This window comes from Ambystoma mexicanum, chromosome 3p, assembly GCF_040938575.1.
Source record: "Ambystoma mexicanum isolate Mex_15411 chromosome 3p, UKY_AmexF1_1, whole genome shotgun sequence".
Taxonomy (NCBI): Eukaryota; Metazoa; Chordata; class Amphibia; order Caudata; family Ambystomatidae; genus Ambystoma; species Ambystoma mexicanum.
This window is the reverse complement of record NC_090925.1, coordinates 649,360,189-649,383,797: the sequence shown is the minus strand read 5'-3', so window position 1 is coordinate 649,383,797 and position 23,609 is coordinate 649,360,189. Positions and strand designations below refer to the sequence as shown.

The following is a 23,609-nucleotide window of genomic DNA, read 5'->3' as shown; positions in this document are numbered from 1 at the left end:
TAGGTATTCATGGCTGAAAACCAGTTCTAACTTGGTGGCTGGCTGTCCTGGATTACAACCAACCTCCAGGTGATTGAGAGCCCTGAGAGTGTGACAGTCGACCACTGGAACAAGGAATCCGAAGCAGAAGACGAGCAGAGACGCCAGCAGCACCTTACAGGACCACAGAAGCATTGGTGAAGCCTTGTAGCTGTGCTGACCCCATTTTATCATCGACAGCGCAGATCCGCCAAGGAAGACTTCCTCCCTTAGGGGTTGGGACCAACTAGCCTCAAGCCCTTCTTCATTTTGGACCATACCCTGACTTACTGCGACTTTCCTGGGCTGCGGAATCCCAATGCCTAGGGTACCTGGACCATTAACAAGTGGATCATCTTCCAAAGATCGAATCCAGCCGAAACTTTGCAGGCATCTGTGTGGACCTCCAGAGGAAGGAACTATTCACCACAAGTCTCCTCACCAGAGTTCAGGACCATGTAGTTGAAGAGAATGCAACCAACAATATTAGTTTTTTCTTGGCGCTAAGTAAAGACGCCAAAACCACAAAGAGCCACTGGAGTGAGCTGAATCAATTTCTGCCGACCCCTTCTCCTGTGTGCTGTAGCAGAAGCCTGTCAAAGGTCCCCCCTTTCATCACCACGACTAAGGAGCAGGAATTGGGGTCTGCAACATTGCGCCTATAAGGAAGCCTGCTACAGTCTCGTCTTCACTTTCAAGGTACTGTGGGGCTTGGGTTGTAGTTGGCTTGTGCCATTTTTGGTGGTTCCTGGCTTCGGAAGTGCTGTTTTCTTCTTCAATTTAGAGTTGACCTCCACTCCTCTCTGCAGGCCCTGCAGCTTGTGCACTATCAGGTATCCTCCTCTTGTGCTCCTGTGTTTCTTCAAGAACCACTGACTGGTTTAATAACTTTTCCTTCATCAGAACTGGAACTGTCCATTTGACTTTGACTGTCCTGGTTTCCCAAAGGTCCATCTTCTTGATCCTATTGGCTTTGGCAATGCTGGGTCCTCCATAGGTTTTAATTGTGAACACTTGTATTGCTATGAAACAGACTGCCTATATACCTCTGGCAGAGTGCTCTTGTTATTTAGTTTTTTTTTTTTTAAATATTAACTTGATTTAATCGCTTTAGCAATTTTTACAAGGTTGAAGACAAAGTAGTTTTTGTAGGCTGGGTGGGCCTGAAGTGTTACACAGGATAAGAAACAGTTGGGTTAAGTTGCTTCTCCTGGTGTCCTTGTCTAATTTACCCAAGTCGAATGGCCAAGCCCCGTGAAGGTTGGTGGAGTTAAAAGTAGAGTTTGTCCTTGGTCGTTGACCAAGGAAAAAAATCAGTTGAAAATTTGCTGTAGTTGTCACCCACAAGGTTTTAACACCACCAATCAGGCGATCCCACCAAAGCTCCTCTTCATGGATCCGTGCTAAGGCCAGGTTATGAGACAAATAAGAGTTCTTATGTTGCACATACTGGGACACGTCAAAAGTAGATGTAATGATTACATCTCTGCCAAATTCCCACAAAATCTGCATTTGTTTGATTTTGAGTGTCCTCTAATCATCAGGATTTTGTTCGTTGTTAGGAGGTTAAGCCGAGCCCTCAAAAAGGTACTCTGTAGCCTTTGATCTGGGTATTTCTTCGGAAATGGCTGGGTTTCGTTTAGTTTTCTGACCTGAGTCGGGAGATGAGATGTTAATATATATTTCGCTGCTGAGTCCAAGGTAAGGATCCAGTTATTTACAGTTGCTTGTTGTGTTATACCTAACTTTTGAAACTTTCCCATCTCAATTTCGATACTGACCTTAGTTGATGTCACTGTGCTGGATATGTAAAGCATAGAAAAAGTTGCTCACCTGCTTTATTGTTTCATTCCATTTCACAGTGAAGGTTGCTTTTGTGTATATATAAATAAATATATTTTAACATAACTTTAAGTGAGTGGTTACTGTGTGAACTGATTTGATTGTACTGCTCTACAGTTAACATTACTAAGATAAGCCTGGCTGTTCAGCCACTCTAACGACTTCTGTAGTACAGGCCTTTATTTAAGCAATAGAACCCGAGCGTCGGGGGCATTACCGTCTCAGGGCCTTACCGAAGGCCCTGCGCTATTACCAGAGTCGGTAATGCCCCCGATATGAGGGTTATATTGCTATTAGTACCCCGGCCCGCAAAAATTGCGTAACCGGGGCACTAAAAGTTTTTTTAAAAAAAAATAGCCGCCACAATGGAAAGGGAAAACGGAGTCCGTTTTCTGTTTTTCCTTTCCATGGCGGCCATCGGGAGCAGACGCGCTGGGACCACAAGTGTTCCCAGAGCGTCCGCTCCCAAAAAAGGATCAAAAAGAAGGTAAGTGGGGGTTGGGAGGGCGGGAGTGGGACAGGGGGAGGAGGGGGAAAAAATAAAAAGTACCTGCGTCGCCGGCGGGGGACGAGGGAAGCCCCCAGCCGTGTGGAGGTGCAGAGCGAGGATGGCCCCGCTCGAGTCTCCACACGGCTGGAGGCTTCCCTCGTCCCCCACCGAGGATGCAGGACCAAGAAGGTAAATTGGGGGGGGCGGGTGTTAGAGAGAGCATTTAAAACAAAAAAAAAACTTATCTGTGTCCCCGGCGGGGGGTGAAGGCAGCCTCTCAACGGCGGGGAGGCTCGGAGCGGGGATGGCCCCGCTTCCAGCCTCCTCATTGGCTGAGGGGTTGCCACGACCCCCGCTGGGGACAAAGGCCGTGGAATCCCGACTGAGGGATTCCCAGCCGGGTAGGGACCTGGCGAAAGCCAATCAGAATGCTTGTTGCATTAAGATTGTCTCTTGCCGGGTACTAATAAGAGTTGGGCCCCTAATACCAAGAGATAAGTCTTATGAAGTCCCACACCTTGTTACCTTGGATTATTCTGTGTTCTTCCTTTGACTTGTCTTTCTCTTGTGTTCATTGCTTTGGGATCATCTTCATTTGATATAATTTGTTTTTTCATTGTACAATTTATCAGCCTTGAAAAAACCCATACAGGTCGAAACACATGTTGGCTGTGACCTGTTGTATGATTTGAATTTTGACACATTAAATAATGATAATTAAGTCTGTGGTTCCTTTGTAATCTTGAGTCATTGAAGACTAAATCAAAGTTTTTGTTTGTTACATTTAACTATTACAGTTGTGTATATATGATTAAAACAAAGTTATTGGTTTTCACGTGGCATGCAAGCTAATCAGTATTTACACTTTTCCCGTTAATCTTAGGGTTTGGATTTCTAAAGTTAGGATATTATACTTGTGACTGTTTCCCATCATTCTACTGCACCTTCACTACTGACATGCATTGTTTGGTTAAGTTTTTGGATGAATTATGAACACATTGGCGATTGCATATATTTGTATTAGAGTATTGTCACCTGCTAGCTTCATTTTTAGTGCATTCTAAAGGCCTAAATAACTGAGGGCTCCTGACCCCACTCACACTCTCCTGGGACTAAGCCTTGACTTTTTATCCACATACCTTGATCTGTTTTTGACCAATTTGATGAGTCCTTGGATCTCGTCCCTTCTCCCATAGGGGAGGACCCCTCCCATGGGTGCCAGATTGCTGCAGCCACAGTCCAATCGCCCCCCTGGGGGTGGTGCACCTTGGGAGAATCACATGGTTGGGGAAATCCCTTATGGGACGAGGGACAATGATACAGGGAAAATGCAGTATCTAACTACCCCATTATCCGATTCCTTACCCTATTCAGGGCAACCCAGTCCCTCCCTCCCTCACTCCCTCTATGTATTCTTTAAGCAATAGAACCCGAGCGGCGGGGGCATTACCGACTCAGGTAATGCCCCGGGGCCCATAGGTAAGGCCCCGAGCAAATTGCTGTTAGTACCCCGGCCCGCATTATTTGCGTGACCGGGGCACTAAAAGCATTTTTTTCTGTCCCGAAACGCTGTGGCGTTTCGGGACAGAAAAAAAAAGACCAAGAAAATGGCCGCCGCCATGGAAAGGGAAAACTGAGTCCGTTTTCCCTTTCCATGGCGGCCATCAGGAGCGGACGCGCTGGGAACACGAGTGTTCACAGCGCGTCCGCTCCCGAAAAAGGATCAAAAAGAAGGTAAATGGGGTTGGGAGGGCGGGAGTGGGACGGGGGGAAGAGGAAAAAAAAAAACGTACCTGCGTCCCCGGCTGGAGGCTTCCCTCGCCCCCCGCCGGGGACACAGGACCAAGAAGGTAAGTTGGGTGGGGGCGGGTGGGAGTGAGGGAGGGAAGGGAATTAAAAAAAAAAAAAAATAAAGACTTACCTGAGTGCCCGGCAGGGAGCGAAGGCAGCCTCTCAGCCGTGGGGAGGCTCGGAGCGGGTTTGGCCCCGCTTAGAGCCTCCTCATTGGCTGAGGGGTTGCCACGACCCCCGCCGGGGACAAAGGCTGTGGAATCCCACCGGAGTGTTTCCCGGCCGGGTAGGGTCCTGGCAAGAGCCAATCAGAATGCTTTTTGCATTCAGATTGTCTCTCGCCGGGTACTAATGTAAGGTAGACAATTCCTTACCTTAAACTGAGATGAGAATGAACACAGACTACCCATGTGAATATTGGGACTGGGAAACTGAGACTGAGACGAAGGAGAGGCGCAGAATAATGCAGAACAGTCACAAAAAATAGAGTGCACAGTCTAGTCAATTTGGGCAATCTAAAATAGAACAGATTATAAAAAAGAGAGGCAGAACTGGGAATGGCCTAGAGGAGCTGCAAGAGAAGGAAGGACACTGACTGAGATGCTGAGGCAGGGACAAGCAGAGCGGGTCCCAAGCAGAAGGGACCGCTCCACAAACCTTGGAGGAGAAAACTGCTGGTGTTCCAGCAGACTGGACAACACGAGAGGGAAACTTTGCATTCCCCAGAGGAAGGTAGTCGGGAAGGCGCACGGGCCCCAAGAAGGTTGTGGAGAACCTGCAAGGGTGAGCAAAATCCAGAAGACAGTGTCTGGAACCTGACGGAGGCAAGAGAATTTTAACATTTCCTTAACTGCCCTAAGATATTTGGCACGGGAATATACCAACTATTACAGAAAACAGACTATAAGGCTGGGATGCACACCCATATGCGGATTGAATCATTGGACATTTTCATAGTCATGTTAGTGTACCAGGTTGGCTGTGAGAGAAGCTGGCACCAGGAGAACGGAAGCATTCCCCTTGTGTTTTTGTGAACTTTAGACAAAGCCAATAGAAGAAAGGTATTCTCTTGCACTTTGAGCACTTTGAAGAAGCTGAAGAGAAACCAGGGGAAAGGAACCCCCAAGCCCCTCTGGTGTTTTTGAACATTGTACCAAGCCAAGAGATGTGAGACACTCTCTTTGCACTTTGAAGAAGATTAAGAGAAATCAGGAGAAGGGCATCAATTCCCCCTGGTGTTTTGGGAATATTTTGAAAAGCCAATAAAAGGGAGAAATTCTCTTGGCCTTTTAAGGACCTGGCAACCTTTTTGGCATAGGGTTGCACATCCTTTGGAAGTTTGTTTTTGCACCATTTGAACTTTGTTTTAAGAGCTGGAAAGAAACTTTTAAAACCCACGTCCAGAAGAAGAGACTTTCTTTTGGGCCACCTTTCTTTTTCACCTTGCACCTTCTTTTAAGTCACTAGTCTTAGGTTTGACATGACGGTGGACTTTGTTTTCTTTGGACATCCTGGTTTTCCCAAACCCTCAATTCATTAATAAAAGTTCTTATTAATAAACATGCCACCATTGTGTTGATCTTACTCCTGCACACGTACACTAACCTCTCAGAGCTCCTTGTTCATCATAACTCGGATGGGCCCCTACAATTGCCCACCAGGCCAGATTCTGGAAATCCATCATAACACTGCTTTATCCTGAATGCCAACAATGCGTCCTTCTGGCTGTTGCCTCTGCTGGACCGTTTATTTGATGACTGAGCAGTACACCAGGACCCTGGTGCCGTTATCCTGGCATGCAGACGTCCAGTGGTGTGTCCTGCTGTACATAATCTGACCACAACCTGAAGCCCTGAGCTAGAGTCCCTATTGCGCTTTCTTCATCTGAAGTATCTGAAATATCATTTCTTCACCCGTTATTCATTTGAGTCACCCTGTAACTCCAGCTGGGCTTTGCGGTCTCTTTCTCTGAGCTCGGGGACCCCATTTGGTGATCACTAGCAGGTGCAATAATAATGTGATATTTTGAACAGCACAAGAAAAATATGCCTTTAAAACCCAGCAGGTTGGAGAAAAGACTGTAAAGAGGAGCTTTGCTTCAAATTCATTTTACAGCCCTTTTAAAATGAACCTCATTTGCTCTCCTGTTGCTGCCATTTAATGCATCTTGCTTTTCTGTACTTTCTTTGCAGCTTTGAATGAAATGGAAGATATTGCTGAGGATGTTCATGGGAATAGTGCACCAGAGGAAACAGGTCAACAGAAGGCCGAAGAGGCCATGGAATTAGATGAAGAGCAGGCAGGTAATGCAGCCAAAGAATCCTCATATAGAACCGCATCCTGCCATTTCTTGTCAACCAACGACTTGAGTAGTGTTTTTGTTCACTTTAACACAAATTTGACACTCAAATGGATCCTCCTGGTTTCTAAATGTGAAATGCAACTGCAACATTGACATGGGCATGAATAGCATTAAAACATAATTACATTATTTTGTTTTGTTTTTTTAAAAGCTCATTCTTGACTTCTTGCAATCTGGAGGTGTATTTAAACAGTGCTGCTTAGCATGGACCATTTAAAGGAAACTTTTGTTAAAAAAAAAAAAAAAATCCTCCTGAGTTTATCATGTATCCAATCTGGTTTGCCAACAATGCTTTTGCCCTCTGATGTTCCGCATAAGCAAATGCATATTGTTAGCAAATCGTGGTTATACATTGCATGCTATTAGCCAGGCTTAAAAAAGTAACTCTGCCTCTCAATTCTCTACGTACACCGGCACACCATTTCTTACATGCCAAGAGTCAATGATCAGTAGCCAATGGCATTATAAGGTGTTCTACCTTGCAGTATGATTCTGTTATCGATTCTTGTGTTGTGCATAGTCATGTCATCTTGTAATTTAATTCAAAAATGACATTTAGTCGTTCTCCAGTTTACTATTTTGGGGGACAAAACAAGGATTATAGCAATGACTGCATAAGGCGACAAGCACACAGCCTGCAACTTCTTCACATGTAGATTTTATCTGTGGATTGATTTTCTACCATCAGTTTTAGTTACTAGACACACTGCAGATAATATTTTTGAAGGAGCTGTTACTGAGGGTGCAGTTATAACTGTTGGTTGTAATGTCTGTGCATGTGTCCAGGGTATGGGATGCGGTTCCCAAATCCTAAGCGAACTGACATTCCTTATGTGTTTCTTGGCCCACCTAATAGTAGCCATTGACCAGTCACAAAGCAAACGTAGAGGTAGGGAACATGGTAGATAGACTATGGGGTAGTTTTATTTGACAAAAGGAATTTCTAATGTATTCCTTCCTCCCACCGATTCCTCATCTATGATATTGTATTCGCAGCACAGATACTGTTCGTAAAAGTCTCCACCTCCAGGGGGCGCAGAGTAGCTCCACGTCTGCTCCACCCAATGCCTCTACACTCTGTGCTGTGCATGCTGTCATGGAAAGTATATATCACTGCTACTTGACATCTGTTTCTTTTTTCTGCACACACTGTACGATTGCGTAACACGCTGTGCTTTTCATGGAGAATGCCCAAACCTGGTAAAGCCTCAGATTTTAAACCATGCACGGATTGCAGCGGACAAATATGGGTGTCAGATCCCCACACCATTTGCCTTTACTGCCTTGGGAGAAGCACATTACACAGGAATGTGGTTTGTGCCAATCCATGCATCCCAAGGCCCTCTGGACAGGGTGGCAAAACTCTTCACCTACTTCCACAAGGATAAAGGTGAATGTTGCACTGTCTCAGCGGATGTGCGGATCGCCGGTCTGAGGACAGATAGCCTCAGTGCAAGGAGAAAGTGTAAAGGTGGGTAAGGTGCCCCAAAGTAATCCAAACGTAATGCAAAAATAGAGTGCAAAATTTGCAAGATAAACCGGCCTTTCCTCGCAAAATAAAGGTGGGAGAATCGGACGACTCTGCCGAATTGAACTGAGGGACATCTTGACACGCCCACTCAGGGCTACAATAGTTAAAGCAAGAAACCGCAAATTTAACATGTTCTACAAATGCAACATTAATTCAAATTTTAACATTTCCATTGGCTATTCGTCATTGTGCCCATAAAGAACAGTATACATTAAACAATATAGTTCGAAGTTTCCTTTCTCGTGGCCATCAAAATACTACACCTCAAAGATGACATCATTTCATAGTCTGCACAAAATGCATCATATTAATTGGCTGGCACCCATCGTATTGATAAAAAGCTTTGCCCTAATCGGACAATGACACCTGAGGCAGCTCGAGTGGTAGCAACCCACTGAGATGGACCAATCATATAGTGATTGTAAATCGGTGAGGTCAAAACTGTGTTGCAGCCCATGTAACACCACAACACGCCATAATTGTGCCTCTTGGCTTACCGCCCCTTGCACCTGCTCGCTCTGCAACTCCCACCTCAATACATAATGCCAACCCTAGAAACACCCTCCTAGTTATCTTCTCATAATGAATAGCTGCATGACAAAACATGACTCCGGCCCTGCTGGAAATTAATTTCTTCTATTTATTCATTTTACCAAACATTTTACCACTGGACAGTGTGCCTTCACTTTCAGTGGGGGTGCTGTGCTCACATCCTAGTTATGTATTTTTGGCAATGCTGCTGCCTAGGCCTTCTTGCATATCTCAGTGTGTCCTTCACAACCATTATGTGTTCATGCGTCTATCTTCTGGGAAGGCACCTGCTGTTTCTAGTCTCATTTCAGGCCTCTGAGAACCTCGCAACAATTAACTGAAAACTGTTCTGCATCCCTGTTCACCGTGACTGTCGCTACTTGGAACTTTCTGCCCAACAGCAGATACAAAATTCCCATAAATGACCATAACTCAAAAATGTGGTCTAGCACACTAAAATGGCAAAATCTGCAACCTTCAACAATGGCCTATTTTAACATGGCAGACCGATTGCTCATTACAACAACTAACAACTATACTTGACAAAGCTCAATCTATATATCTGAAATAAATCCAAGTTACATAACCTTATCTAATAATATCAGTGTGGTGAACAGAATGAAAATAAATACTTTACTACATGTGTGTTTTACTATGCAGAAGACAGTCTGAAAACTCCCTAAAAGTGTGGCAAATCTACACCTACCCTAAGTACACTGTAACACCACAAAAAGCAAGTGACCACTGCATCACTACCATGGACCTAATACTCGGCTAAAAGAGCTTTCTTAATGTGTACTTGCACACGTTGAGGATGCTGCACTTGCATATTACGCTCTGTGCCTTTGGTTAATTTATTAACCAATAACTACTCCTCCTTCTTCCTATCCCAGTTATCTTTTACAACCCATGCCTTACAGATGCCACATAGCCTTTTCTCCCCGTGCTGTGTACCCCTCAGGTGTACAGGTCATAAAACGGCAATCACTATCACCATTACAATATATCCAATGTTCAGTGTAATTTTCAGGATCTTTAGCTGGTCCAAAGAGTGGCCCTGGAGAACCAATTTGATTTCCTATCTGAACCATGCAGAGTTAAATCTCACCCGTCTGTGTATGAACATGTCTCGAGAGGGATGTGGCGATGCCATTGGAATTTGTCAGTGTGAGCAGCATCATGGACGTTCCCTTAGCCTCAACCTCTGCAACAACCCAAAACCATTCGACAGACGCAAAGAGCAATGAGCGCCACTATGAGGATTGGAACTAGCACCTTTACCATCTTGCTTAACCAGGTGGGTGTTGGGGAGAATTTTCATTTCTGTTCCATTTCCCTTTAACCTTAGAGATCCATAGGTCTTTTGCTGGATTCAGGGCTTTTTAACTTTTACTCCTGAGTGAATAGGACTTTTTTCTCATTCACTCATATGTTTTCTGACTATGATTTTCTATGTTCCATACTGTTTTATGGAGTCTGGTAAACTCCATAGGCATCTGCGTTTGCATTGTGACACACAGCCTCTTTTGTGAAGTGCCACTGAGTAGTCCATTGGACCTCTCTTATGTTTAACTACATTTTCTTGGGTGAACTACTGTACCCAAGAATAGTAAGATGACCCCTGTCTTACTTAGCTTTTACTTTATGGGTCCAGCACACACCACCCTGTGTGGAGTGCTAGGGGGTTACCTAGTAATTCCTTTAACCCATTCCTCATGTAACATTTGGTTACACAAACTCAGATGAATGGCTGGTGGCAGTGGTTTCTTTTTTTACTACCTAGTGACATGTATCTGCAGGCTGATAACTCTGCTGCCGTGCTGCACCAAAGGGTGACCATTTTCCCAAAATGGCCCCAGTCTTCTTTTTTAGCCATTTCTTGTTAGTTGGTTTCTTTTGGGCTTTTACTATGTTTGCATCAGGTTTGAGTCCTTTGTGTAGTTTGCCTTTGGCAGGCTTCAGCTCTGACGCCCGCCCAGGCTCCAGTGTGTCTGGAAAAGCAAGAAGTGAGGGAGGGTCCAGAAAACTTACCTGTCCTTTGTCTCTAGGTGTGCCTGAGTGAAACCAGTTCCAATTGGCTGACTGGCTGTCCTTGAGGACAGCCACCCTGCTGTGTGATTGACAGCCTATTGCTGTGAATGAAGGGGAACTTGCATAAAAAGCAAAGTTTTTGGGACTAAAAGCAGAGTCGACCACTGGAGGACTACATCCAAAGCAGAAGACTACAGAGGATGGCAGCAGTAGCCTCCTGGACGGCAAAGTGCCAAGTGAAGCCCTGCAGCTGTGCTGACCCCGTTTTCGAATCGACAAGGAAGACCAATAAAGGATGACTTCCTCCCTTAGACTGGTGGGACCAACTAGCCTCGAGACAAACTCTATTTTGCTGCAACACCTGACTTGCTGTGGCTTTCCAAGGCCGCAGAAGCCTAATACCCGAGGTAGCTCGACCACTTGCGAGTGCATTATCTTCCGAAGTCCAAATCCGGCCAGATCTTCGTGGGTATCCAGAGGACCCTACAGAAGCAAGAAATGCACATTCAGAGTCCCCTCACCGGAGTCCAGGACCGAAGGGACAAAGGAAATCCTAACTAGAGCTTTTTGTTCTTGATTGACGCTGAGAAAAATGCACCAAACCGCAAAGAGCCACTGAAATCCATTGCTGCCGAGTCCCTCTCTCTCGAGTGCTGCTGCAGGAGTCCGCCACACATCCTCCCTTTCATCACCACGACCAAGGACCAACAGCAAGGGTCTACTGCATTGCATCGTGAAGGCACCCAGCTGGAACACTTTCTTCGTTTTCAAGGTACTGTGGGGATTGGGGTATTAGATCTTTTTGCCATTTGGGGTGCTTCCTACCTTTGGGAGTGCGATTTAACCCAACACCAAGTTGACCGCAACTTACCTGCATTGGCCTTAAAGCTTATGCTTTCTAAAGGTGACTCCTTTTGAGTTGCTGTGATTTCTCCTTTGAATACTGACTATTTAAGAACAAGAAGTAGAGCATCACAACTTTGACTTTGCCCATTGACTTTGACTTTGGCTGTCCTGGCTCCCTAAAGGCCTCTTTCTGAAACTATTGGCTTTGGCAGGGTTTGTTCCCTTACAGGTTTTAAATGTTGAACACTTTAATGCTGGGATAATTGACTATCTGCCTCCCTCTGGGTGACATCTAACTGTTCTTATAACCTATGAGTCTGTTCTGATCGAACTATAACCCTTCCTTCCTCAAACTCAATATTGCAAAGGTGATACTAAATATAAATGCTATACTGACTTCAAATGATGTCACTTCTGGGTGCTGGAACATGTGTAACATATGAATGAATTACTCACCTGCTTTATTGTTCAATTTTTTAATTGAATCCTAACTGAGAATTAATATTCTCCAGCATGGGGGCTGGCATGGATTTGCATGCTCATGAAAATTCCCAGTTGTCAGGCCGGGAATCCTCAGTAAAAGAAACAGTTTCACGTTCATTTACAAACTGTATTTCGAAGGGATTGTGTCCTCCAACGTATTCCTTATCTTGATAAACCATCTCCAGTAAAGGGCGCTGCGCGTTGACGTCCCTCAAGCCAATGTCCCTCGACAGCCTCTGTATCGGCACCGACGTCATCATGCGTATAAATAGACTCGCGCAGCGTCCGTTGCTCAGTTCTGTTTTTCCGTGCTTCGTGGGCCTCGGAATTGCGTTGCTCAGTTCGTTGGTCAGATATATTCTTCATTATTCCTCGAGAATACCAACTCGTACTCAATGGCTTACTCATCCGAATGACTTCAAAAAATGTCGAGACTGGGGAAAGAAAATGTCGTTGACAGATCCTCACAGGATCCGTTTGTGGTGCCTGGGATCGGAGCACCAATGTTCGGAGTGCGAGGACTGCATGTCCATGACGGCGAAAGCTTTGAAGGAGCGTAAGGGGAAGCTTGAGAGAGGTAAGACAGTTAAAACTCCTTCGAAAGTTTCCTCGGCAGAGTCGAGGCATTCGTCTCGTCGCCGACACAGGAAACATTCTCGTTCTAGGTCTCGAAGCAGTTCCCACCACTCTTCGAGATCCAAGCATTCGAGTAAGAGACGTCGAAGATCCCCTTCCTCTTCTTCTTCTTCTGTTTCTCCGGAAAGAGTCACCTGCCCCACAAAACATAGCTCTCAGGCTGAGTGGGAGGAATTCCGTAAAAGGATGCTTGGCGTCTTCGAGCAAGCGGCCTCGACCCCCTCGAAGACAGCTGAGGGTGATACCCTGGGTGAAAGACCCGAAAAATCGAAACGCTGCGAGTCGTTGCACCCAGCGAAAGAAACTACTCGAGAGCGTCACAAACCCTCGAGCAAAGGCACTGTGCCATCGTCGAAAGTCCCTTTGATGCATAAATCTGCATCAACAACGCCATTATCGAAGGGCTCATCTATGCATAGGTCGATCGAATCGACTCCGTCTTCTACGCCGACGCCGAAAAAGAACAATCCCACGGCCGTCACTACCTCACAGCCAGTTGTCATACCGAGGGCCTCGAACACGACTTTGAAAATGTTGTCGACAACCTTGAGTAGGATTCTGATCCTCTCTAGCTCTTCGAGGCCTATTCCGATCTTCTCAACACCTTTTTTGGTGTTTTCGAAGCCTTTAAGGTCCGCGTCGTCGACGTTTTCTCAAGCAATTATGACAAATTTGGCCCCTTCTGCTCTGGAAATGGGATTTAAGCCATTTCCAAGATCTGATCATTTCAGACCTTTGTCTTCAATTTATGAAGAAGGTGAGGATTCCGATCGAGAAAGACCATTTGGGTTGCAGAGAACTGCAACACCTGAACCAGAGGAATTCGCCTCTGAGGAAAATAGGTTAAAGGATCTTCGAGAATCCTTACATGAGGCAAGTGGGTTAGATACTTCCCCAGAAATAGAATTTGCCAAACCAGACCCAGGGGAACATGCTGAGACCCCTTCCAGAATTTTAATGGCAAGAATTATAGGATTCATGGGTTGGTCAACCCCTTCACCTGCATTCCAACAGGATGACCTTACAGACATTTTAGTTAAACGCCCACAGGAGGATCCTGTGGTTCCATTTCACGCTGCATTACAAAGAAAAATATTGGCTAACTGGGAAACTCCTGAGGTTATCCCGGCGGTTAACAAGAAGTTATCAGCCAAATATAGGGTATCTGCTACTGACCCTGAATTTTTGTCTAAACATCCAACTCCAGAGAGTCTGGTTGTTCAAGCAGCAACTGCATCAGGCAGTAGATCGGCATACCCTACTGTTCCACAGGACAGGGATGACAAAAGATACGACTCTATGGCTAAGAAAGTCTTTTCTGCATGTAGCATGGCGTTGAAATCTATTAACGCTACTTGTACGCTCGCAAGGTTCAGCCATACACTGTGCTTCATCAGCGGCTGACTGCCTCCCAGAGGGAGAAGAAAGGGAAGCGTTTCTAAACATCATTAATGATGGTAAAGACGCAATGTGCGAATCTCTTCAAACTGGCATTGATTCTGCTGACAGTATCAGTAGGGCCATGGCGGCAAGTACTACAACCCGCAGATTTGCGTGGCTGCGAAAGTCTGGGTTTGCTTCAAATGTACAAGCAAGACTTTTAAATATGCCCTTTGACGGCTCTTCTTTGTTTGGTAAGAAGGCGGATGACAGCCTAGAAAAGTTACAGACATCCAAAGCAGCAGCAAAATCCCTGGGAGCTGCAATCCGTCAAACGCCATATCACCCGCAGGAACCTCTTGGAGAGGTAAGTCCTTTCGCTTTTATTCCGCATTCGGAAAAGGCAGAGGACAGTCGGTTCAAAGCGGTGAAAGATTCACCCGAGGTGGACGGTGTAAAAATACAAAAGTCGTCGTAGCAGCAGGTGCCTCTTTACCCTCGGCATCTGCATCAGCCGCCTCTAAATCACTCTGAGGACTCCTCACAAGACACCAGTAGGGGGCAGGCTAACAACATCTGACAGAATGGCAGGCTATTACGTCAGATGCTTGGGCACTGGAGACCGTTTCCCAACGTTACTGCCTGCCTTTTCTATGCATTCCTCAGAGTCATCCACCGGGGAACAGCTCTCAGAAAGTTCCAGATCCGCTGCTCTTGCAGGAAATTGTAGACCTGCTGGAGAAAGGTGCCATAGAACCGGTACCTGTAGCGGAGAGGAACAAGGACTGGTACTCCCCCCTACTTTCTAATACCGAAAAAGGACGCAGGACTGAGACCTATCTTGGACTTACGAGAATTGAACAAGTTCCTCAGGAAGGACAAGTTCAAGATGGTAACTCTCTCTCAGATCCTTCAGGCCGTCCAGCTCCAGGACTGGCTGGTATCTCTGGACCTTCAGGATGCTTATTTCCATGTGCCAATCCATCTCAAACAAAGGAAATACCTGAGATTCGTAATTGGCGGCGCTCATTATCAATTTTGAGTTCTGCCATTTGGGCTGACCTCCGCCCCGAGGGTCTTCAAGCTAATGTCGGTAGTGGCTGCAAGACTAAGGAGGGAAGGGATTCACGTCTACCCCTTCCTGGACGATTGTCTGCCACTTCCTTCACAAACTGGGCTTCTCCCTCAATTTAAAGAAGTCACAGATGATACCATCACAGAGACTCCAGTTCATTGGAGCGGTCCTGGACACTTCCCTGGGAAAAGCCTCACCACCAGAGGTGAGGGCTCAAGATATTCTGCAGATGGTCACCAAGTTTCAAAATGCCCAACGTCTCCCAGCCTTCGACATTTTGAGATTGCTAGGCCTCATGGCATCCTGCATCTTCCTTGTGCCAGAGGCTCGCCTGAGAATGAGGTCTCTTCAGTGGGCACTAAGAACTCAGTGGTCGCAATTCTCAGGGAGAATGACAGATCTCCTTGAGGTTCCGGACAAGGTGGCTCGAGACCTTCAGTGGTGGGCCTGTCAGGAGAACATTTTGAAAGGAGAACTGTTTTGACAACCATGGCCGGAGATGACAGTAGTCACAGATGCCTCACTCACGGGGTGGGGAGCCCATGCCAACGACTTGACCATCAGCGGTCGTTGGTCTCCATCGGAGTCCAGACTACATATCAACCTGTTAGAGCTGAGAGCAATCAGACTAGCGCTGAAGGCTTTTATGCCATCTGTACAGGGGAAAAATGTCCTGATAATGATGGACAACACAATGGCCATGCACTACCTCAACAAGAGGAGGCGTAGGATCACTGCCTCTGTGCAGAGAGGCGATGCACCTCTGGTTTTGGGCAATCCAAGAAAGAATCTCTCTATCGGCAGTTCACTTAGCCGGAGAGAAGAACTTGACGGCGGATGCTCTGAGCAGGCAGAGTACCGTCTCCCACGAGTGGGAACTAGCTCAGGAAGTCCTTCAACAGATCTTCACCCTTTGGGGAACCCCTCAAGTGGATCTGTTCGCCACCAGCATCAACAGGAAGTGCGATCAGTTTTGTTCAAGGGAATTTCCCCCGAGAGGAGCTCTAGGGGACGCATTCGTAGTGGACTGGGAGTTTCCACTTCTGTACGCGTTTCTTCCAGTCCCTGTCATTCCTCAAATGATCAGGTGGTTGAGAAGGTTCCGGAAAGCCATGATCCTAATTGCCCCGGACTGGGCCAGGAGAACGTGGTACCCGGACTTTCTGGACATGTCCATCTGCCCTCCAATTCGTCTTTCACTCAAGGAGAATCTTCTCTCGCAGAAGGGAGGTCAGGTTCTCCATCCAGACATCAGAACCCTCAACCTTCACGCTTGGTATCTGAAAGGTTGAGATACAAGGATTGGGACCACCCAGATGACGTCATGGAGGTGTTGCTTTCGGCAAGAAGGCCAGCAACAAATACTTTATACCGCTGCCGTAAGAACAAATTTTGCAGCTGGTGTAGTGAAAAGAATATCGACCCCTTTTCATGTGGTACACCAACGGTGTTATCTTTTCTACTCTATTTGGCAAATTCGGGCCTTCAGGTGGGTACTATCAAGGGCTATCTCGCAGCGCTATCGATCTTCAAGCGCACTGCAGAGGAACCATTGTATTTCAAGTTACCCTTAGTAATACAATTTCTGAAGGGATTAACCAATGTCTATCCTCCAAGACCATTCCAAGTTCCCTTATGGGACTTAAATTTAGTCTTAGATTTCCTGATGGGTACTCCTTTTGAACCACTCCACTCTTGTTCGCTAAGGTTTCTCACCCTTAAAACTGTCTTATTAGTGGCATTGACATCTGCTAGGAGGGTGAGCGAATTACAAGCTCTATCTTGTAAACCCCCTCATTACATTTTTCATAAAGACAAAGTTGTCCTACAAGTGAAGCCTAATTCCTCCCAAAGGTCGTTTCTGAATTCCACATCACTCAGAAGATTACCTTGCCTTCATTCTATCCCCCTCCCCATCTGGGGAAAGAGGAAGAAAGACTACATAGGCTGGACCCAAGGCGGGCTTTGAGCTTTTACATCAGCAGACTTGCTAGGATTAGGCAAGCAGACCAACTGTTCGTAGGTTACTCAGGGCACAAATTGGGATTACCGATAACAAAACAGACCATTTCCAGATGGATTATTTTGGCCATTCTGGAATGTTACAAATTGGCAGGGAAAGAGCCTCCTCAAAATCTTAGGGCTCATTCAACCAGGGGCATCGCAGCCTCTTCGGCCCTCCAAAGAGGGGTACCGATTCGAGACATATGTGCGGCTGTCACATGGTCGTCTGCACATACCTTCACAAGATTTTACAACCTGGATTCCTCCTCTAGCCAAGAGACTAGATTTGGCAAAGCTGTGTTGCACTGTGTTAATTCTTAAAGTGAAACATGGCAATTTTACTCCCACCTCCAGTTATACACCACTGCTATGGGAGTCTATCAAGATAAGGAATATGTCGGAGGTCACAATCCCTTCGAAGAACAAGTTACTTCTTACCTGGTAACGTTCTTTCGATGGGATGTTCCTCCGACGTATTCCTTATCGCCCCTCCCATCCATCCGCTCAGTAAAACTTCCCTTGTGGTTACAGCTTACGCTCCTTCAGGGTCAATAACCAATTCATGGTAAAGCAACTGTTAACGTCTAAACGGAACTGAGCAACGGACGCTGCGCGAGTCTATTTATACGCATGATGACGTCGGCGCCGATACGGAGGCTGTCGAGGGACATCGGCTCGAGGGAGGTCGACGCGCAGCGCCCTCTACTGAAAAAAAAATTCCGAGGCCAGCAAGCTGGATTTGATCTGTCAAGATAAGGAATACGTCGGAGGAACATCCCATCGAAAGAACGTTACCAGGTAAGAAGTAACTTGTTCTTCTCCTCTAAACCAATCACTGTCCGCTGGTTCATACTGCTCCCATCCAATGCCAGTCCTTTCCCTAAGCCCCTCCTTTGGCAGCCATCTTCAGAGTTCTACCACACATTTCAGTGTTGGGAGTCCTCATATTTTGCTCCGTGACCTATTTCTCCTTTTTTTCTTTTTTCGACAGTTTGTATTTTTGTCAATAAAGAGCCTGTGTGCTCTTTTCTCCCTCTGTTGACAGCTTGGATCCGTTTGTCGGTGAATTTCAGCGCCCCTCAAGGGCAAGGATCGTAGGTTTCAAGAAGGCCAATTCTTCAGCCAGACGACAAGGAGGCAGAGTGTGAGATCTGGCTCGGCTTCTTCAAGAAAAAAATGAAGGTTCGACACAGTAGGCAGGAGTCGTGCCTAAACGCCAAGGCCTCTGCCCCGAGCAGGGTCATGCTTCCCCCAGGAGCATCCTGTCCGAGGAGCGGGTTTCTAAGTCCTTTGAGGGTGCCCCATTTGTTGGGGCCCAAGACAAGGCCAAGCATTGCAAGTCCGGTTCCATCAGGGTTGCCGTGCAAGCGGGTCCCACGATGGACATGGCACAATCAACTTTACCATCTGCCTCCATCAGCAGAGTTTACTTGATCTACTTTCTCGTAAGATAGAAGATCGAGGGCTGGAAGCCCATTCTCGACCTACTACGACTCAACAAGAACATAAAGTCTCAGAAGTTCAGGATGATCTTGTTGCAGCACGTGCTTTGCCACCTGGAGGAGGGAGACGTTCTATCGTCGTTGGATCAAGAGGACGCATAGTTAGACATTCCCATCCACAAAAAGCATCTTAAGTCCCTGCGCTTGGTCGTAGTCCAGGGCTGCAGAGTTTACTCAATATACTTTCTTACCAGTTCAAAGCTCTCCCATTTGGACTGAAGTCAGTGCCCAGAGTCTTCACAAAGTTCCTGACTCCGTTGGCGGCCCATATGCGACTACAGGGAATTCATGTGTACCCGTACCTCGACGAATGGCTCATCCGGGCCAAGGGACATGGCCGTCGATCAAACAGCAAAGACCATCCGGCTGTTTGATCGACGGACCTGGGTTTCTCGATGAATTATGCAAAGTCCTGCTTGACTTCATCATAGGACGCTCTGTTCCTGGGATCCAGGCTTGACATGGTGTCTTGCCTGACGACTCCATCGGAGGAGAGAATAGCGGCCATCTTGGGCAAGATGCAACGGCTGTTAGCACTGAAGATCGCAATGGTGAAGACCATCAAGTCTCTGCTCAGCATGTCGTTGTGATGCATATACCTGATCCGGCTCTGCAGGTTGCATATGTGTCTCCTACCAGGAATTCCTGGAAGCCCGTTGAATCCAGGTGTCTGGAAGCTTCCCGGACAGAATCGTGTTCGACGAGGAGTTCCGTTGAGTGTTAAAGTGGTGGGGCGTGCGCTCCAACATCTCCAGAGGCACGGACTTCCAGACCCTCCGTACCAGGAGACTCTCATGGCGGCAGTTTCACTGGAAGGATGGGGAGCTCACACCGGATGTCTTCACGCCAGAGGCCTGTAGCTGACGGAGGAGAAGGTGCTACTCATCAATGTCCTGGAGCTGCGTGATGTGTTTTGGGCCCTAAAGTCATTTCTTTCATCCCTCAAGGGCAAAGTGGTGAGGGTCTTGACAGACAATACCACCACAATGTTTTATATCCGGAAGCAAGGGGGCACCAGATCCCCAGCGCTCTCGAAGGAGGCGCAGGACTTGTGGCACGGGGCCATCGCCCAGGGGATGTTCCTCATTCCGTTTCACCTGGCAGGAGTAAAGAACACTGTTGCCGACTCTCTCAGCAGGGAGCTGTTCTCTTGCCACGAGAGAGCTTCGGCAGGATCAAGTGGACCACCTTTTCCTCAAGTGGGGCAGTCCCCAGATCGATATGTTTGCGACAGCGACAAACACCAAGTCCCGAGTTTCGCCAGCAGGTTCTCCCAGCCGGGGAGCATGGGGCACGCATTCTCCTTCCCTTGGGAAGGCCTTTTCCTGTATGCGTTCCCACACCCCCATTGCCACTGCTACTACGAGTCATCCGTCAACTCGGAAGGTACCGGTGCAGGATGATCCTCGTGGCACCAGCATGGCCGAGGAAGATCTGTACTTGATCCTTCTCAGCATGTCAGTGTCTCCTCCAGTCAAGTTACCAGTGGTCGCAGATCTTTTCGCTAGGGAGGGAGGCGCAATTCTGCAACACGACCCAGGATCTCTGAACATGAAGGCCTGGCTCCTACAGCATTAGAGTTTGTTAGTTATGAGCTGCCGGCGGACTGCAGGGAGTTCCTTGCCAGGGCCGGAGCATTGTTGACTTTGTAGTCCTACGCAAACAAATGGAAGCGTTTTGCAACTTGGTGCTGGTCACAGAAGATTAACCCTCTGAGGCTAACATCCCCCCGCCCCGTTATTCCCCACCCCCTCCAGTCCTTCCGTACTTATTGTCATTGGCTAAATCGGGGCTGGCGCACCCCTCTATCGAGGTGTATCTGGCGGCTTCTCCCGCTACACCAGGTCTCCAGGACGGTGTTCCCTTTGGTCGCACCGTGTAGTCAAAGAGTTCATCAAGGAACTGTTTGTGTGTTCCCGCCAGTGAAGGCCCTGTCCCCAGCGTGGGAAGTCAACGTGGTGGTGACTAGGCTCATGGGGCCACCATTCGAGCCTATGCATCAAGTTCCGGTCAAGTTTCTGTCTTGGAAGACCGCTTTCCTTCACTTGTGCCAGAAGAGTAGGTGAGAACCAGGCCCTGTCCTGCAAGCAGCCTTATTTGACTTTCCAACTTCATGCACAAGGTTCAGTCAGAGCTTCATCTCAACGAACCCTCGGTTTTGCCTGTGTTTTTTCTGACGCCTTTGTCACCAGCTGAAAGGACTTTGTACTCGCTGGATGTGGCTTGAGCGCTGAAGTTTTATGCGGCCCGCACGAAAGGTTTCCGGAAGACCTCTCCGCTTTTTGTTAACTTTGGCCCTGTGAACCATGGGAAGGCCTTGTCCAAGGTTTCCATCTCCAGGTGGCTCTCCGGCTGCATCCCTCATTGTCACTGGTTGTAAAACTGACTGCTGCCTGGCCGTCCCAGAGCCCATTCTACCAGAGTGATTGCAGTGACGGCGGCGTTCCTGTCTGGTGTGCCCCTGCTGGACATTTGCTGGGCTGCTATGTGGAGGTCGACGCACACCTTCACAAAATACGACTGCGTGGACGGGGATTCCAGGGAGGAGTCCAGAGTCTGCCAAGTAGTGCTGAGCAGCCTGTTCGCTTGAAGGTGAGCGTGGTGAGGCGGTAAGAGGTGAGCGTGGTGAGGCGGTAAGAGTAATTCCTTCCGTTTAGCCTTGCCACCTCCCGTGGTTGTGTAATTATGTACTGCTGTGTATTCCTTATTCATGAGCATGTGAATCTATGCCGGAGAAGGAACAAGTTACTTACCTGTAACTGTTGTTATCCAGCATAGGACTGGCATGGATTCACATGCGAACCCTCCCGCCTGCCCCTCTGCGGCTCTTCTCTTGATCCTACTGCCACTTTAAGTGCTACCAAATCTGAAGATGGCTGCCAGAGGAGGGGCTTAGGGAGAGGGCAGCAATTGGCTGGGGGCAGTATGACCCAGAGCTCAGTGATTGGTTTATAGGAGAAAGACAGTTTATAAACAAAAGTGGAACTGTGTTTTCTTTAACCGAGGATTCCCAGCCTGACGGACCCAGGCTGGAGAACTTTTACAGGTAAGTAACTTGTTCCGTAGTGTGCAATCGGAAGTACCTGGAAAGATGTATTTATTTAATATATATTTAAATGGCACAAAAGATGGCATGGGAGCGCTAAAAAATACCAACATCAATAAAACAGAAAAAAGAGGCAACCAGGGCATCAAACTGTTTAGTTACTAGATCAAGAAATTAGCAGAACAGTGTTGTCTTCAGGCCCTTCTTGAAAACAGAAAAAGATGAGTATGCTCAGAGATTGAGAGGAAGCTCATTCCAGAGACTCTGGGCTGCACTAGGGAATGACCCTTCTGTTGGGTAATGACTTGAAAACTCTTGGAGTAGTCTCCAGTACCCCGAGGCCTCCAGCAAAAAGACATTAGCTGGCAAGATTGGCCAGAGAGGCAACCGTTAAGAGATTGTTTGATGTCCGGGAGGAATGCAGTACCTCAAACCAGCAGACAGGCCTACCTTCTACTTCCAGAAAGAAGAAAGAGACCAAGGAGAAATCCAGAGTCTCTGGAAAGAAAAAGGGTCTCAAAACCAAACCTACTCTGAAGACAAGGACTTCCGCTAGAGGACAGTCCCAGGTCACCCCAGTGGCAACATCCCCAGCTGAAGCGGAGTGTGTGAACAAACCCACTCCTGAAAACCCAGCTACTGGTGAAACAGAAATGGAGGAGATCCTTCCCTGCTTGGAAGATCTGGATCCTAGTGACCATCCTGAGCTACAGACTTTGCTTGCAGAAGGTGGACCCTCTAGGGCAGATTTCAGCAGAGGACAGAGAGAGTGTTCCTCTCTAGAAGGTCTGAGACAACAGTTTCCCAGCTGCAAGAGCCAGGGAAGCATAGACTCTACTGGGAGGATGGATTCCTCTATAGTGAGCCTACAGAATCTACCCCAGGGGACTTCATGTGACTAGTAGTACCACAGGTGGTGGGAATGAAGCTACTACAACTAGCACATGAAATACCTCTAGCTGGTCACTTGAGCTCCAAGAAGACCAAAGAGAGGCTTTCTCTGTACTTGTGCTGGCCCAAGTTGGGGGCAGATGTTGACAAACATTGTAGAAGCTGCCACACCTGCCAGACCTCTGGCAAACGTGGATCCAAGAATGTGGCACCGTTAGTGCCCCTCCCAGTAGTGGGAGTTCCTTTTGAGAAGGTGGGGATTGATATTGTTGGTCTGCTAGACCCTCCTACTTCCTCAGGCAATCAATTTATATTGGTTGTGGTAGATTATGCTACCAGGTGCCCTGAGGCTATATCTAGGAGGACTGTAACTACCCAAGCACTGGCTAAGGCTCTCCTTGGTATTTTTACCAGTGTTGGGTTTCCTAAGGAGATTATCTCTGACAGGGGATCTCATTTTATGTCCCACTACATGCAGACCATGTGGAGGAACTGTGGTGTAACGTACAAGTTCTCGATTGCCTACCATTCCCAACAATGAAGAGCATGATGGGTGCCTTAGACGAACCCCTGAGAAGGAAGTGGGGCCCTCTACTGCCATTAATCTTATTTTCTTACAGAGAGGTGCCTCAAGCTGGAGTGGGTTTCAACGCCTTTTAGCTCCTCTATGGTCATCCAGTCAGATGCCCCTAAAGACATTCTGTGTCACCGATTATGTGCTGACCTCAGGTGGAGGTTGGTACTTTTGATGACAGAAGCAACAGAAAACCTGAAAGCTTGTCAGGCTATGGTCAAACATTGGCATGACCAGAAGGCCAACATGGTGGGGTTTACTCCAGGCCAGTCAGTATTGGTTATGGTTCCTACAAGGCAGAGGGCCTTACAGGACAAATGGAGAATACCCTTCAAGTTTGTTGGCAAAACTGGAGAGGTGAATTATTTAGTGGGCTTGGGCAACCCCAAGGAGGCCCCTAGGGTCTTTCACGCTAACCGTCTGTAGGCCTATCTCTAGACCGGAACTGGGAGCTTTGCTTCTAGCCTCCAGTCAAGAGGAGAGGGAACGTGAGCCTCTCCCTGATCTTCTCAGGGGCACCCTTCAGATGAGACAATTGAAGCAGTCACTCTCTTCAGATCTGACTCTGCAGCAACA

The 23,609-nt window shown here is 47.4% G+C and overlaps 1 protein-coding gene across 5 annotated transcripts in view; it reads left to right on the top strand.

Annotated features, from left to right (window-relative positions):
• The window catches only part of FBXO38 (F-box protein 38), a 1,054,306-nt gene that overhangs the window by 599,789 nt on the left and 430,908 nt on the right, over positions 1-23,609 (top strand). For all 5 annotated transcript variants that reach the window (XM_069651425.1, XM_069651428.1, XM_069651424.1 and 2 more), the window contains exon 13: positions 6,334-6,444. In XM_069651425.1, the coding sequence (XP_069507526.1) occupies positions 6,334-6,444 (111 nt within the window). The remainder of the gene's footprint in view (positions 1-6,333; positions 6,445-23,609) is intronic.